At 45.2% G+C, this 15,873-nt stretch overlaps 1 protein-coding gene across 1 annotated transcript in view; it reads left to right on the forward strand.

Moving 5' to 3' along the window:
• The window catches only part of DNAH10 (dynein axonemal heavy chain 10), a 128,870-nt gene that overhangs the window by 65,030 nt on the left and 47,967 nt on the right, over positions 1–15,873 (forward strand). The window contains exons 33-43 of the mRNA XM_081800959.1: positions 706–840; positions 1,461–1,613; positions 3,515–3,703; positions 5,480–5,626; positions 6,159–6,350; positions 7,852–7,970; positions 10,098–10,256; positions 11,408–11,543; positions 12,692–12,814; positions 14,268–14,402; positions 14,707–14,923. Coding sequence (XP_081657085.1) covers positions 706–840; positions 1,461–1,613; positions 3,515–3,703; positions 5,480–5,626; positions 6,159–6,350; positions 7,852–7,970; positions 10,098–10,256; positions 11,408–11,543; positions 12,692–12,814; positions 14,268–14,402; positions 14,707–14,923 — 1,705 coding nt within the window. The remainder of the gene's footprint in view (positions 1–705; positions 841–1,460; positions 1,614–3,514; positions 3,704–5,479; positions 5,627–6,158; positions 6,351–7,851; positions 7,971–10,097; positions 10,257–11,407; positions 11,544–12,691; positions 12,815–14,267; positions 14,403–14,706; positions 14,924–15,873) is intronic.

The following is a 15,873-nucleotide window of genomic DNA, read 5'->3' on the forward strand; positions in this document are numbered from 1 at the left end:
GCCATCGCAGTCCTGGTTGTGGTTTAGTATAGCCAGAGGGTGCAGGTCAAACCCCGCAGCAGGAGACGGCTGGGGCTGGGAGCTGCGCTTCCGTCTGGCAGAGTCGGCGTGCGGACAGCATTCGCTCTCACAGCAGCTCCGCGTGGCCACGGGCAGCGAGTGTCGCCATGTGGGGAAGCTCGTACGTGGTGTCTAGGTTTCCAGCTGGGGACTGGTCGTGTAGGAATGGCCGATTGCTTGCATGGCTGACTTGAGTTTCCAGCTTCTCCAGAGGTCAGGCTGATACCATGCGGCCCAGAGTCACAGTTCTCAGGGCATTCCACGGGCTCTGAGGTCAACTCCTAGAATTTGGAGACACAGGGCCAGACCTTTCCTTGGGCTCATCCTTTACGGCACAGATGCACCTGTGTGCTCGAGTCTCGCCTCAGCTCTGGGAACTGCTAGGGCCTCGTCCTCGGAGGAGGCACCCGTTCCAGCATGTCGCTTAGTCACTGGTCCCTATATCACAGCGTGGGGGCGGCCAGCAGAGGTCAATGGAAAAACAGAAAAGAAATGTAAAAGATAGTGACTATCAGGACAGGTGAGTGCGAGCGTGTCCATTGCCACATGTATAGTACACATACGTTGTCACAGTGCTTCGGGAAGCAGCACCTGTTTCCTTGTGTGAATCAGACAACATAGGTTTTGCATTTGGCTCATCAACAGGCCCTGTCCATGTATCTGGGAGGGGCCCCTGCTGGCCCAGCAGGTACTGGCAAGACCGAGACCACCAAGGATCTGGCCAAAGCCCTGGGCTTGCTCTGTGTCGTGACCAACTGCGGAGAAGGCATGGATTACAAGGTACGGTGGAGAGCTGAACGCGGGACGTGGGAGGAAGGCATTGCACCCCACACTCCTCCATGAAAAGACGGGGCGACAGCTGGAAGAATGGAGCAGAAAAAAATCTTTGACCCTCAGTCTCAGAGCTTATACGTGTCTGCTTGTTAGCAGCATGCAGAGCAAACGTTGTAAACTGAAATGCCACCAGAGCTGCGTAGGTAATGTAAATGAGGACCGCAGCACGGGGAGACAGGGAGGGAGGTGAGGAGCCAGGCGAGGGCCACGGCCGGCTGGAGGGCACTGCTGCGGCCCCAGGGGGCGCCACTCTCTAGCTGCGGTTAATCGCTACCACTTGGCGAAAATGGACCCCCGGCTGCTAGATTTTCCAGTATTTCAAGAGAAGCCAGGACTCTGGAGTTTTCCATAAAAATCCTTAATCTGTAAACTCCTGTGAATAGGAGAGCTGGCCCAGGAGGGTCCTGGAAGTCTTGCCAGAAAGATCCATTAGTGGGGCGGTTGGCCTGCTGCCTCTACCAACCTGATGTTCACTGTTTTAATTTAGGGAATCTATCTGTAAATGTATCGCGTGCGATTTTAAAGGTAAAAATTGCCCTTGTGCTTTTTTTTTTCTTTTATGCTAGGCCATTGGGAAGATTTTCTCTGGCCTCGCCCAGTGTGGGGCTTGGGGCTGCTTTGATGAGTTTAATCGAATCGATGCCTCTGTGCTGTCAGTCATCTCCTCTCAGATTCAGACGATCCGAAATGCTCTGATCCATCAGCTAACCACGTTCCAGGTGGGCGCGAGCATGCAGCCTGACCCGATCACATTCTCCGGGGTGGAAGCTTTGCCGTGTGACTTTAGAAACATCAGATGAAGATTTGACAGATTTTTGCTTTCAAATTGAGATGGTTGGGTTTCCCCAAAATTATCAGCCTCTTTGAGAATTAGGAACTGCAATATTCTAGAACTTCGAACGAATTCCAGTAGTAGAAGTAGTAGTAGCTACCGATGGGTAAGGCAGTGTTCTCAAGTAAGTGGTGGACAGAGCCCCCATTAAAGAAAAAAAATATATTATTGGTCACTTCCCAAGTTCGAGAAAAAAGCAGTCTTCAAGATTAATGGTCTGATCAAAATGTCTTTCAATAGATGTTATCACACAAACACAAAATTTTGCCTTCCTACCTCGTCAAGTTAGAGGATTTTTAAGGTTTGTTTGTTATCAAAACGAAAAGGCAGATGTGAAAAATTTTTGAGCATCCACCAATCTCTGCCCATCCAAGGATGCGTTTGTAGACCTGAGTTGGTAAGTCTGTATTAAGTTACAGCTGACGAGGCTGGATCAGAATTTGGAGAAACATGATCTTATTACATAATTTAGATAGCCCAGAAGTGGGTTCTCTGACCAAAGGGACCAGAGTGGCTGGGCCACATCCCTGCACCGGGCCCCCTGGGATCCTAATGTGCTCTGCTGTTCCCCCTGTGACCCTGTGTTCCCAGCATTCTGTCATCCACATGCCACTCGCCCTGCAGACACACCAGGCTCTGTCACACCAAACGTGTTCCTGTCTGCCTGAAATTGTCCTTCCTTCCTTTGTGCCTGAAAATGCCTATATATCGTCCAGGGTCCTACAGAGCCTCATCAAGAAGTTCAGGGCACAAATTTGGCTTGGGCTGGTGAGGATTCACTTGTGGGTACTTCTGTGGCCCTGGCATCCCGCCTGCTTTTCTCCCAGATCTCAGTGAGGCTCACTGTCAAGAGATTATGTAAACTTGATCCTGTTAAACATTTTCAGGATTCCCATAAAGGCTTTGGATGCATTTTCTTTTAATTGGTTCTTCTGAAATATTTTAGGGCCAAGCTTACTGCTTCTGAGGGAGGGAAATTGAACCTGAAGTGCATTCAGGTTTGTAGAACCTGTGTTTTTTTTTTTTTTTAAGATTTTATTTATTTGTCAGAGAGAGAGAGCACAAGCAGAGGGAGTCAGAGGCAGAGGGAGAAGCGGGCTCCCTGCTGAGCAAGGAGCCCAATGTGGGGCTCGATCCCAGAACCCTGGGATCATGACCTGAGCTGAAGGCAGATGCTTAACCGACTGAGCCACCCAGGCATCCCTAGAAGCTGTTTTTTTTTAAAGAGCAGGCCTGTCTGTCCAGAAGGCAATCTGGGCCCCACATGGATATCAGGGAGTGGGTGAGGGCGGTCTCAGCGTGGGCTTGGGAGACAAGACAGTGGCTTCCTTCCTCGGGGCCGCATTAGCTCCCGAGGCAATCTGTGCTTCATAAAAACACAGTTTTCTGTCTTTGTCTATGTGGTGGACCAGTGAAAGAAATAAAATAGTAAAATCTTAGAGAAAAAGTTGAAACAGGTGAAACTGAACCAGAGGCTAAAGAAACTCAAAGTATAGGGGCATCTGGGGCATCCCCAGACTGCACTCTTTCCCAGCTTCAGCCACTTCTCAAGTGTGCAGAGCCTGGATTCGGATCAGGGTTGGGGGGGAGGTCAAGGCTTGCCGCCTAGAACACTCAGGTCATAAGCACGAGGACTCCATGTTTAATGCCTGGAAACGGAAGGGAGTCAAAGGGTGGCCTCTGCCTTATACCTGTGAAGACGGACGGTCCCGTGGCTCTCCCAGCCCCCTCTCCCCGGTGGTGGGCCTGCTGGCCTTGTAACCGTCTTCCTTTCCTATCATCCTCCAGTTTGAAGGGCAGGAGATCTCCCTGGACTCGAGAATGGGCATCTTCATCACCATGAACCCGGGCTACGCGGGCCGCACGGAGCTGCCGGAGTCGGTGAAGGCCCTCTTCAGGCCCGTGGTGGTGATCGCGCCTGACCTGCAGCAGATCTGCGAGATCATGCTCTTCTCGGAGGGCTTCCTCTGGGCCAAGGTGCGGCCTCGTTAGCGCCCGGCCCGGCCATCCCAGGAGCCTGGCTCCACTCTCAGACGGGGCACTTGGGAAGTTTGCATTCTGTGTGGCTTAGTTTGTTTGTTTGTTTGTTTTTTGCTTTGCCTCTCTCCTCCTCCTGGTCTCTTTTTAAAATTGTAAGTCTTATTTTTGAGTAATTTGACTCACAAGAAGTGGCAAAAATAGGGGCTCCTGGATGGCTCAGTCGTTAAGCGTCTGCCTTCGGCTCAGGTCACGATCCCAGGGTCCTGGGATCGAGCCCCGCATCGGGCTCCCTGCTCCTCAGGAAGCCTGCTTCTCCCTCTCCCGCTCCCCCTGCTTGTGTTCCCTCTCTCGCTGTATCTCTCTCTGTCAAATAAATAAATAAAATCTTAAAAAAAAAAAAAGTGGCAAAATAGTGCAGAGTTCCACGTGGCCCTCCCCCAGTGAGGACATCTTATACCCCCTAAGGCAGGTTGTCAAAACCGGGGAAGTGACGAGGGCACAGTGCTGTTAGCTCAGGTATAGCCTTTACCCGGATTCCATCAGGCTTTACGTCCTCTCTCTCTCTCTCTCTGGTATGTATGTAGAGTTCTAGAACATTTTGTCACGTGTGTGGCATAACCAGCTCCACACTCCCGATTCAGAGCTGGGCCATCACCACAAAGAAAGCCCCTCCTGTCATCCCCTGGTAACACACCCTTCGCCCGCGCTGACTCCTGGCAACCACCTGTCATTCTTTGTCGTGACAGTTGGTCACTTCGAGAATCTTCCATGCATGGAATCATACGTATGTAACCCTCTTTGATGGGCTTCTTTCACTTAGCCTCATGCCGTGAGAATAGGTGGCTTTTAAAACACGCAGACGCACACAAACACACATGCACACAATCTCCTTTATCATCTTAGAAAATATGTATAAAAAAGTATGCACCTGTATTTTCCCAGAAGCTTCTGGAAAATGTGCAAAATAGCAAATACTTTCAACACAAAGGGTTGTGAGGTTTCTTTTGTGTAATTTTTTTTTAAAAAGGCTCTTACTGCTCGCGTGTTGTCCGGATTTTGACCAGGAGTGTTGGGATCTCTGGTTCTTAGTCCCCACGCCATCCTTAGGGAGCAGCAGGCTTTGAATACTTGAAGTAGTCGTCTGCATCAGTGGCTACATCAGTAGTCTATGAGTGGCTGATTCGTCTTGAAAAATGAGTTACAGGAGAAGCTTTTTTTTTTTATAAAAAAGATTTTATTTATTTATTTGAGAGAGACTGAGAGCAAGAGAGAGAGAGCATGCGTGAGCAGGAGTTGAGGGGAGGGACAGAGGGAAAGGGAGAAGCAGACTCCCTACTGAGCAGGGAGCCCGATGCGGGGCTCAGTCCCAGGACCCCAGGATCATGACCTGAGCTGAAGGCAGATGCTTAACTGACTGAGCCACCCAGGTGCCCCCCAGGAGATTTAATAATATGTTCAGGTCCAAATAAACAGGAAGCATATCTTCAGAGTGTGATTGCTAGGATTTAAAAAGTTGGACAGGTTCTATTCTTTAAGCCAGTGAAGATCTTCCTCAGCTTTCAATGACAGTCCTCAAAGTTTGGTAAGACCTGCATTCTCTGAAATTAGTGCCTAATTTGTCATCGCTGAAAACGAAGGCCCCACCCTAAGTTGTTGCTCTAGGAGGCAGTGCTCCACCTGAACACCTTTATGTCCATTTTCTTTGTGGAATGGTGTCCTGTTGCTTTCGGGTCATTTTCTTTCTTTGCTTTTCATTGTCTTTGATCGCAAAAGACCCTGGCCAAAAAGATGACCGTCCTTTATAAGCTGGCCCGGGAGCAACTCTCCAAGCAACATCACTATGATTTTGGACTGAGAGCCCTGAAGTCCGTGTTGGTAATGGCTGGAGAGCTGAAGAGAGGCTCTTCTGACCTTAGAGAGGTAGGGGGCCATGCATGTGGGCGTCCTCCGGGGCTTCCTCCAGTTCTCCCGCGCCGAACAAACACTGGGGTGAGAAGATGGGCTACAGTATGGTCCCCATTGGAAAGTTTTAGTCTTCGCTGTCACTTCATTTGGTTGCTGGCCTTAATTGAGTCTCTTATAATTTATTATTATTTTTTCTAATTTGACTAATTATCATAGGCCAAGTTGAAGGTCTTCACAGCACCAAAGTGTCTGCAGGAAGGTGGGGTGGAGGGGTGGGGACAAACCCCGTTCTCAGGAAGACATGAGCCTAAGTTTGCGGTGTTTTTTCTGATTTGCAATAAAAGCATGAGACTTCCTCTAAAGCAGACATCAGCCATTGCTGTTTTGTGGGCAGCAGGCTCCCATGTTTCTCCAGCGACTACACTTGCAGGGCTGTAGGTCTTATATTTTATATACAGTTTCGTTTTATATTTCATAAGTGGATTTCTAGACTAGTCCCTGGGTCTTTCGAAAATATCTTTGAAGACGTCTCTTCTGTTCCATCCAGGATGTGGTGCTGATGAGGGCCCTTCGAGACATGAATCTGCCCAAGTTCGTATTTGAGGACGTCCCTCTTTTCCTTGGTTTGATTTCTGACCTGTTTCCTGGACTAGACTGCCCGCGCGTTCGCTACCCTGATTTTAACGATGCCGTGGAGCGGGTGCTGGAGGAGGGTGGCTACGTTGTCCTACCTGTCCAGGTAAGTTGGTGTGCAAAGGAGTCCACAGGCGGCGTCTGGGTCCTTTCCATTTGAAAAAAATTAGATGTGGTAAAACACACCTAACATTTACCATCTTAAGCATTTCTCTCTCTCTCTCTCTCTTTTTTTTTTTTATTGTGGTGAAGTACCCATAACGAAAATTTCCATCTTACCCATTTTTCATACAGTTTAGCAGTGTTAAGTATATTCATATTGCTGTGAAACAGATCTCCACAACTTCTCCATCCTGCAAAACTGACACTCTGTCCCCATTAATCAACAACTCCGCATCCCCCTCCCTAGTCCCTGGCACCCACCCTTTCTGTCTCCATGAATCTGACTCCTCTGGGGACCTCATGTAAGTGGCATCTGGCGGCATGCATCCTTTCGTGACTGGCTTATTTCACTCAGCATGTTCTCCTGGCTCATCCATAGTGTGGCAGGTATCAGAATCACCTTTCTTTTTGAGGCTGAGTCCTATTCCACGGTATGTACCTACCACCCTCCAGGTGTTTTTGGTATAATGTGATAAGTATTTCGTTTTGGGGTCCCACCATCTCGTGTTCTCTCCCCACCCCAAACTTTTTCTTTTTTCCAGAGTCACACTTGCAAGAAAAATTAAATTAGATGTTACTGATAAGATTTTGATCGTCTGAAATCTGTAAGGTTGTATATGTTGTCAGTAAGCCATAAATTATTGCCGGAGTGTTCTGCTGAGGGTGTAAATGCCTAAGGCTGCAGGACCAGAGTGGCCGCCTCTGGTCAGGCTGTCTCAGGGCGTCAGGCTCCCCAGAGGCCTCGGGCTGCGGCAGCAGGTACCAGCCACAGATGAGAGAGCTCTCTGCACCTTTCCTGACCCTGACGTTTTCTTCTGGATGTGGTTGTTTAGGAAGGGAATGTGAAATGGCGTAGCAGCTATGGAAAAATAGTCTAGCAGAGTCCCAAGACGTTAACCGTAGAGTTACCATATGCCCCGGAATCCCACTCCTGTGTACCTACCCAGGGGAAATGAAAACATAGGTCCACGTAAGAACTTTCACACAAATGTTCGTAGCACCATTATTCGTAAGAGCCCAGAAATAGAAACAGTGCAGATGTTCACCCATGGATGAATAAACCTATCCACTGTGGATAGGTTTATTGTGGATGCAATCTATCCACACAGTGGAATAGTACCCAGCCACAAAGAAGAAGTCAGTCCTGACCCACGCCACAACGTGGATGGACCGTGAGAACATGCGAAGTGAGAGTAGCCAGACACGAAGGCCTGCATATACCGTGGGAGCGGTGTCAGCAGCTGGGGGGTGGGGATGAATGAATGCAGAGTTTTGGGGGTGATGAAAATGTTCTAAAATTGAATGTGGTAATGCTGCACATACTAAGACCCAATGAACTGCACACTTAAATGGGTGAATTGTGTGGTATGTGATTTATAACTCAACAAAGCTGTTTAAAAAAAAAAAAGAAGATGTGTTTACTCCTGCCAATGGTTGCCCCACAGGTGGATAAAGTGGTTCAGATGTTCGAGACCATGTTAACCCGCCACACGACCATGGTGGTGGGGCCCACCGGAGGGGGCAAGTCCGTGGTCATTAATGCTCTGTGTCAGGCCCAGACCAAGTGAGTATGACCCCGAGGGGAGGGCCTGGTTGCCAGGGTGGTGTCCCGGTCAGGATGGTGGTGGTATCACCTAACCCCACTTTGCTTTCTCAATTCCTGGGAGGTAAAATTTGTTGTAAAACACTGCCTTTTAAAAAAATTTTTATTTATTTATTTATTTAATGTATTTAGAGAGTTGGGGGAGGGGGGGGGACGGAATCTCAAGCAGACTCATGCTGAGCGTGGACCCTGTTGTGGGGCTCAATCTCACGACTCTGAGATCATGACCTGAGCTGAAATCAAGTCAGATGCTTAACTGACTGAGCCACCCAGGTGCTCCAAACACTGCATTTTTTTAAAATTACGAAAGCAAAAAGTTCATTCATGTTTGAAACTACATATAGCTACCAAAAGAAGACATTTTTAATCCAGGTGTAATCCAGTTAGAAAGGAACACAAAACATTTTTAATGCATTGGACGTATGGCCACCAGTTATTTTCATGACCCAATCATCTTCAGAATTGCATACAATACAAAAAGAGAGAAGGGGGGCACCCATTACACAGGGTCAATATTCAGTCCTGAGTACTGAAATCTGAACACATCAGTGTCCTAAACACCATGTTAGACTCAGAGCGTCTCTACTTGTTTCATTGCTGATTTGCTAGTTTAGAAGGCAAAACAGTGACCCTTTCGTGCATCGGACTATGACTGGGTTTATATGTGAGAGGAGTGTTTCACAAACAGCCTTATAAGGATATTTTGAAAATTAACTTAAGTTGTATTTTCTTGGTGTTCAGGTTGCTCCTTCCAAGTAAATCAGGACACTCACCATTATGCAATACTATTATGGTATCAGAGTGGCCAAAAACAGAGTGTCCTCTCTCCAAAGGCCTTATTATCGCCAGCCCAGTGGGAGCATTGCTGCTCCAAGGGAAAGGGACCTCACACTCCTAATACAGAATATTCTGAAGACCTGTAGTGAATGTAGTGCCTATCCTTATACTGAGTTGGTTCTTCTGACTTCTCACTTTTCTCTTAAGCAAGAACTAGCTTCCAGAAAGACTTCATGCTAATATTCCAGCAAAAATCTAAATCAAGCCTTATAATCTTTGTGACTAACATTTCTAGATAGTCTATAAAGCTAATGAGTAAGTGTCATTTTTTTTTTTCTTATTTCTTCTTACGTTTCTTATGAGAAAACCAGTGGACAGTGGCTTACTGATTTTAAATGGGTGTGCCATAGCCATCCTGCCTTTTATTCTTTTTTTTAATATTTTACTTATTCATGAGAGACAGACAGAGGCAGAGGGAGAAGCAGGCTCCCTGCTCAGCAGGGAGCCTGATGTGGGCTCGATCCCAGGACCCTGAGATCATGACCTGAGCCAAAGGCAGATGCTTAACCCTGAGATCATGACCTGAGCCATCCAGGTACCCCTGCCTTTTATTCTTTAATTAATTCATCATAGGTAATTGATAGAACTTCATTTACATGTGTGTATTTACATGTCACCATTATTTTTATTTACTTATTTAGTTAATTATGAACTACTGTTTGTGTGAAGTCTGGTTTTCTGTAGATGAATTAATCCCATAATGTTACAGGAATTTATAGGCATTATGGTGGCAAATGCCCTGTCTACACGATTTATAAAGTCAGCAACACAGAGCAGATATCCCGTAAATATGAGGGATTGAACATTAGTAGTCCAAGGGTGTGTTATGTTGTCCTGGATGACTATTATCTCCTATAAGCTAATTAAGAAATATTTACATAAATAGTCATAGGCATGAACATATAACTTAGCTTCTCGATGCCCTCAAAAGGCAAAGCTGTGTTTTTAGTTCAGATCTTACTTGTGTTGGGGCCACATTTTCGGTGAAACATGGTTCCCTTGCATTTAGTGTAAGCCATTAACAGTAAGTGGGAAGCCCAGCGGAGAGTTTGTGTGGGTTGTGTTGTGTTTTATTTTACTTAAATTCGATTAGCCAACATGTAGTAGTACATCATTAGTTTCAGATGTGTGGATTGCATTTTAATTCTGGATTGGATCTAAAACATCAAATCCCCACACAGGTGGCCCAGACTGTTTTCCTAATGCGTTTAGGCCACCTGGACCACAGCTGAAGCCTCTCCTTTGATTTAGGCTTGGGCTGATGACAAAGTTGTACATCCTGAATCCCAAAGCCATGAGTGTCATAGAGCTCTATGGCATCCTGGACCCCACTACCCGAGACTGGACAGATGGGGTACTGTCAAACATCTTCAGGGAGATCAACAGGCCAACAGATAAGAAGGAGCGAAAGTGAGTACCTTTGTGAGTAGGAGAGAGCCTGGGTTAGTTCATGTTAATTATCTAAATGTTATGGGTAAAAAAGACAATGGACGGTATTGCAGTTTCATGCATGGATGCCCACAGACTTAGAGTCAGATGTTGAGGGCCCTGTTCACAAAGTACCGGGTGGGATCTTAGTTCTCTATGTGTTATCTCTGTCTCCTTGACTGTGAGGATACTCTCCCCTCTGTAAGGGTACTTGTCATTGGAGAAGGCCCCACCTGGATAATCTAAGATGCTGTCATCTTGAGATCTTTAATTACATCAGCAAAGACCCCCCTTTCCCCCCAAATAAGGTCTCATCACAAGTTCTGGATGGACATATCTTTTGGGGGTCACCATTCAACCCATTGCACATGGGTATATAAAATATTTCCCTTTTCTCTTAACCTTACCATGAGAAAACTTGGTGTAAAAACCAGTGATAAATAGCCATTGCTATTCAGTCTCAGTTTCAAGAAAAAAATGAGATCATGGTACTGTCTGTCTCCATGGACAGCTGCTACTGTGCTTCTGCAGATTGTTCCTATGCCAGAATGCAGGTCTGTGTTGTCAGCCCTCCAGTCTGCAAGAGAAGCAAGACATCCAGATTTTTGTGTGAAGTTTCTTAATTCTTAATTTCTCAATTCAATGTTGCTGACTGACTCAAACAGTTTTTGTAAGATTATTTATTTGAGGGAGAGAGAGTGCACGAGTGGAGGGGCAGAGGGAGAGAATCTCCAAGCATAGTCCCTGCTGAGCACCGAGCCCGAAGTGGGACCTGAGCCCATGACCCATGAGATCATGACCTGAGCAGAAACCAAAAGTTGGATGCTCAACTGAACAAGCCACACAGGGGCCTGGACTCAATTTTTATGTTGTTGTTGTTGTTTTTCCATTTGATTTTATGCGTCAAAGCTCTGGACCAAGTTGGGTGCTCTGTCACAGGTCCTGGGACAAAACTCCAGGAAAAAGACATCAGCATGAATGGGGAGGTTCATGAACTTTACATAAAGCAAAGGCTTTTAAACATGCAGTCTAGTTGTTTATAGCTGTAGACATGACTGGTTTTCTTTATTTCTCCAGGTTGGAGATTTACAGTATGCCTCTTCCAAAGCTTGGCTTACTTTTCTTTGCTACAGGTATATTTTATTTGATGGTGATGTAGATGCTCTGTGGGTGGAAAACATGAATTCTGTGATGGATGACAACAAGCTGTTGACGTTGGCCAATGGTGAGCGCATTCGGCTTCAAGCACACTGTGCTCTGCTCTTTGAGGCAAGTAGTGATGAAAAATAATTTTTAATATGTCTTTTAATTAAAAATTTAAATGTTCATTAAATTGGTAGTAAATATAGATGACTAAAGAAAACCCAAACAATGCAGAAGAGTTTTTATGATGAGTACAACTCAGTACTCCCCCTACTCCTCTTATCCCTCTTTATTGAATCCCAGAAGTAACTACTTTTCACTCTTGCATTACTTCTGATCATTATCCTAGTTTCAGTAAATAACACACTTAGCATGCTGTTCCTTCCTTCCAGTCTATGCTATGACTGCTATGAAAGTGAGAGTTCATCTCTCATGCCTCTAGCTTACTCCCCTCCTCAGAATACTATATTGCTAAATCAGTTAAATCAGTAAACAGTATTTGCATTATTATGTATATGGAAATATTTACTGTAGAGCCAACTAGTATACTGTTATTATGTTTACTTTCTTTTAGAGTCTTTTTTTTTAATCTGGAGTTTGTAGTTGCCTTCTTTTTTCTCTCACACTATTTGCCTTTAACTTTTCTTCATTTGTTTGAAATTTTCAAACTTTCTATCGTATCTTTTGAACCTGTTTCACAGTGGTGGCCCTGAGACTTGCTTTCACTTTGGCTTAATGTCAATGCTGTTTTTAACTTGGCCTGCAAAATTTGTCGATGCATAAATATTTGTGCATATCATTCTTATTGGTTGACTGAACTGTGTTTTTTCATAGAGAGATAAGTGTGTTATATTTATAGTTTAGGTGCATACATATTAAGTTTTATACTACCCAATCTCAACGACGTTTTAAAAAAGTGAAGAAAAAAGACTGAGAGGAAAATACTCCAAAACAATGTTTGTTTCTTGGTGTTGGGATTTTGGATAACTTATTTTCTCCTCTATAGTTTTCTATTTTTGTCAGGTAGTCTAAAGTATATTAATTTTCACGTTAATTTATAGTTAAGGAAAACTTAAAAAGGTGCTACATCAGAATGTATAATCTTCCCATGGTAAACTTAAGTGTTCAGTTAGAAGCCTCATGAAAGCTGTGTTAATCTGGGTATGACATGGGTTTTATGCAGTTGAAAAAACTTTACATAAAGCAAAGGCTTTTAAACATGCAGTCTAGTTGTTTATAGCTGTAGACATGACTGGCTTTCTTTATTTCTCCAGGTTGGAGATTTACAGTATGCCTCTCCTGCAACTGTGTCTCGATGTGGAATGGTTTATGTGGATCCTAAAAACTTGAAATATCAACCATTCTGGAAAAAATGGGTTAATGAAATACAAAACAAGGTGGAAATTATTTCTAAAATGAACTTAAAAGTTATTAGTACTAGTGGTTAGTTGGATAAACATAATCCAGAGGGATGTTTGTAGTTAAAGCCATGACCTTGACCTTGATCTGTTTATGATCTTAAGCACTTAGTGTTATTAATAAATTGGTTGAAAACATGGAAGATACACTTAGGAGATTTCCAGATAATTCCATAACTGATGGGATAGGTAATGATTTTGATAATATAGATCAGGGGCTGACAATTTTTTCCGTAAAGGGATAGAGAGTAAATATTTTAAGGTCTGTGGGCCATATGGTTTCTTTTGCAACTACTGAACTATGCCATTGTGGCCTGAAAGCAGCCATTGTAGGTGAATGGGCATATCTATGTACCAATAAAACTTTATTTACATAAACAGGTGGTGGGCCAGATTTGGCTTGTGGGTTGTAGTTGGCAAATCCTGGTCCAGCCAGGCCCAGCTATTAAGAGACTTGTCTCTAGAGGGGCTGGGCCCAGCTTTTACTTAATTGGATGAATGTTGTGTGTGAAGGACCTAGCTTGTCATGTAATTGAGTTCTGATGGTTTTAGTTAACTTCAAACTCTGTCATGTGTCACGTGGCTGCTAAAACCTGTATCATTGTACAAAAGGCTTCATTAAAAAGTGCAGAGTGGGAGCCTGGGTGGCTCAGTCAAGCGTCTGCCTTCGGCTCAGGTCATGATCCCAGGGTCCTGGATCGAGCCTCACATCGGCTCCCTGCTCAGTGGGGAGTCTGTTTCTCCCTCTGTCCCTCCCCCTGCTTATGCTCTTGCTCTTTCTCTCTCTCAGATAAATAAAAAAAATCTTAAAAAAAAAAAAGTGCAGAGATAGGTGTGACAGTCATGTGAAGGTTGTGAGGCCCACACACATGTGAAGATTTGACCACACCCAGGACACCATGACCATATTCTCAAAGTATCACTAGAAGGACCATTAGGCTGATAGTGAATTGGAAACCAGGACATAATTATCCCACAGAAGAGAAGACCAAGGGGAGCATGATAGGACCATGGGAGGCATTGCTGTAAGGGAGAGAGGGCTGTCTAATGGCCCATGCAATCTCTGGTGGTCTTCTTCAGAAGAGGGGCCTTCTGCTGCTTTGCACTCTTTGCAAGATGACTGTGGCCATGTAACTTGAATTCAAAGATAATCAGCCCCATTTCTGTCAAATGGGATCTGCTATCCTCCCTCCCTCCCCGGTGGTGGGGTAGACTCTATGGCAGTGAAATGAAATGCTTCACGATGAAAGTGCACTATAGGGGACAAATCTCTACAAATATAAGGCACTATTACCAGGGTTTACTCACCTGTCAAATTTATCATTCATCAGAAGACCTTTCTCATCCCTCTTTTGCCAAGATAAGCTTTCCACTAGCTTCCATTTAAATAAAGGAATCCTTGAAAATGCATTGGAATTCTGCTCTTTTATAGGTAGAGCAGGGCAATTTAGAGAGTCTCTTTGAGAAATACGTGCCCTATCTCATCGATGTGATAGTGGAAGGGATAGTGGATGGAAGACAAGGCGAGAAGCTGAAGACAGTAGTCCCTCAGACAGACCTAAATATGGTAAGAAACTCTCTCTGTTAGCAAAGAGAAATTCTTCCCTAAAGGTGGACCCATAGTCCAAGGGAAGCAGAGATGCTAGGGGGGTGAACTGTAACATTGCAGGTTACTGACAAGGAAGACACAGCTCTTCCTTCAGGGACCCTGTGCAGGACAAGATGCCAGGCTCCATCTGATTGAACCAGTATGGTGGGTCATAAGTTCCTATCACTCTGGGACCTGGGATCCCAGGATTTAGGACCAGAACTGACCCTGGGGTGGGGGGAGTACAATATATGGGCTGATTGGGGATTTTCCTGTGCACTAGGTAACCCAGTTAACCAAGATGTTGGATGCACTACTAGAAGGAGAAATAGAGGACCCCGACCTTCTGGAGTGCTATTTCTTAGAGGCTCTGTACTGTTCTCTGGGCGCTTCTCTGCTCGAGGATGGAAGGATTAAATTTGATGAATGTATTAAACGACTTGCTTCTTTGCCTTCTGCCGATACGGAAGGGGAATGGGCCAATCCCGGGGAATTGCCAAGTAAGAACTGAGTGCAACCTGTTTTCCTGCTCAGAATGCTTTTGGGGAGGTTTTTAGAGGAAGTGACCTTGCTTTTCCACGTGTTTGCCTGTATGGGTTTTGCAGCTCGTTTGCTTCTGTGGACAAACATGCAATGGTCAGAGCCCCTGGTGTATCCTCAGAAGTTCCAGCATGAGCTGGAGCCCCAGTGGCTTTTCATGTTGACTAAACTTTTTTCCTCTGAGGCTAGGCACTTGCTGCCTTCCCTTTGTTTAAGTTTTTAAAATTTGTCACACTTTGCCTGACTTTGAGTTTCTTCTCCTTTGGACTTACCTTTTTTTTTTTTTTTAAACCGCCTCTCTAAATTTCCTCGACTTAATTCAGCTGCTGTCTTCCCGAGTATTTGAACAGAAGGTGATCAAGTGAGGATCGGTAGGTCATTCTTAGGAGATCATCATATTAAAGTTTTAAGTTTGTGTGTGAAAAAATGCGCATGCTCCAAGAACTATATTTGGTGAAAGCATGCCTTTTTCAAGAACTATACATAACACTAGGATCCGTCTTTGTCTGTTTCTTGATGATATTTGAATATGACTTGGCCCGTAGACCTCTTTCCAAGTCGTAGTCTATCCTCATTACCTCAGGTGTTCTTTTGAACGCATAGAGTAAAATGGTCTCAGGTCTTTCTAATGGAGACCACTGAGCAAATAAAAGATGTTTTTCAAGTCCCCGCCCTCTTGGGTGGCAGTTTGCTCAGACTTTCCCAGCTCGGCAAGCCTCCTTTGGGTGAGTGCTTCCCAACTCTGCATGCCACGTGGGCTTCGTGTGGTAGTCATCAGCAAGCCCCTCACTCGGGGGCCCTAGTGTGCTCTCGTTTTGGGGACCTGAGTGGCCCTGTGGACACCTCATTTCCAGATGCCTTCTGCCCTCAACCCCAGCAATGGGTCCCCTGACCTCATGCTAGCTCAAAA

Source organism: Leptonychotes weddellii, chromosome 13 (assembly GCF_054177405.1).
Source record: "Leptonychotes weddellii isolate Sample4059 chromosome 13, ASM5417740v2, whole genome shotgun sequence".
Classification (NCBI taxonomy): domain Eukaryota; kingdom Metazoa; phylum Chordata; class Mammalia; order Carnivora; family Phocidae; genus Leptonychotes; species Leptonychotes weddellii.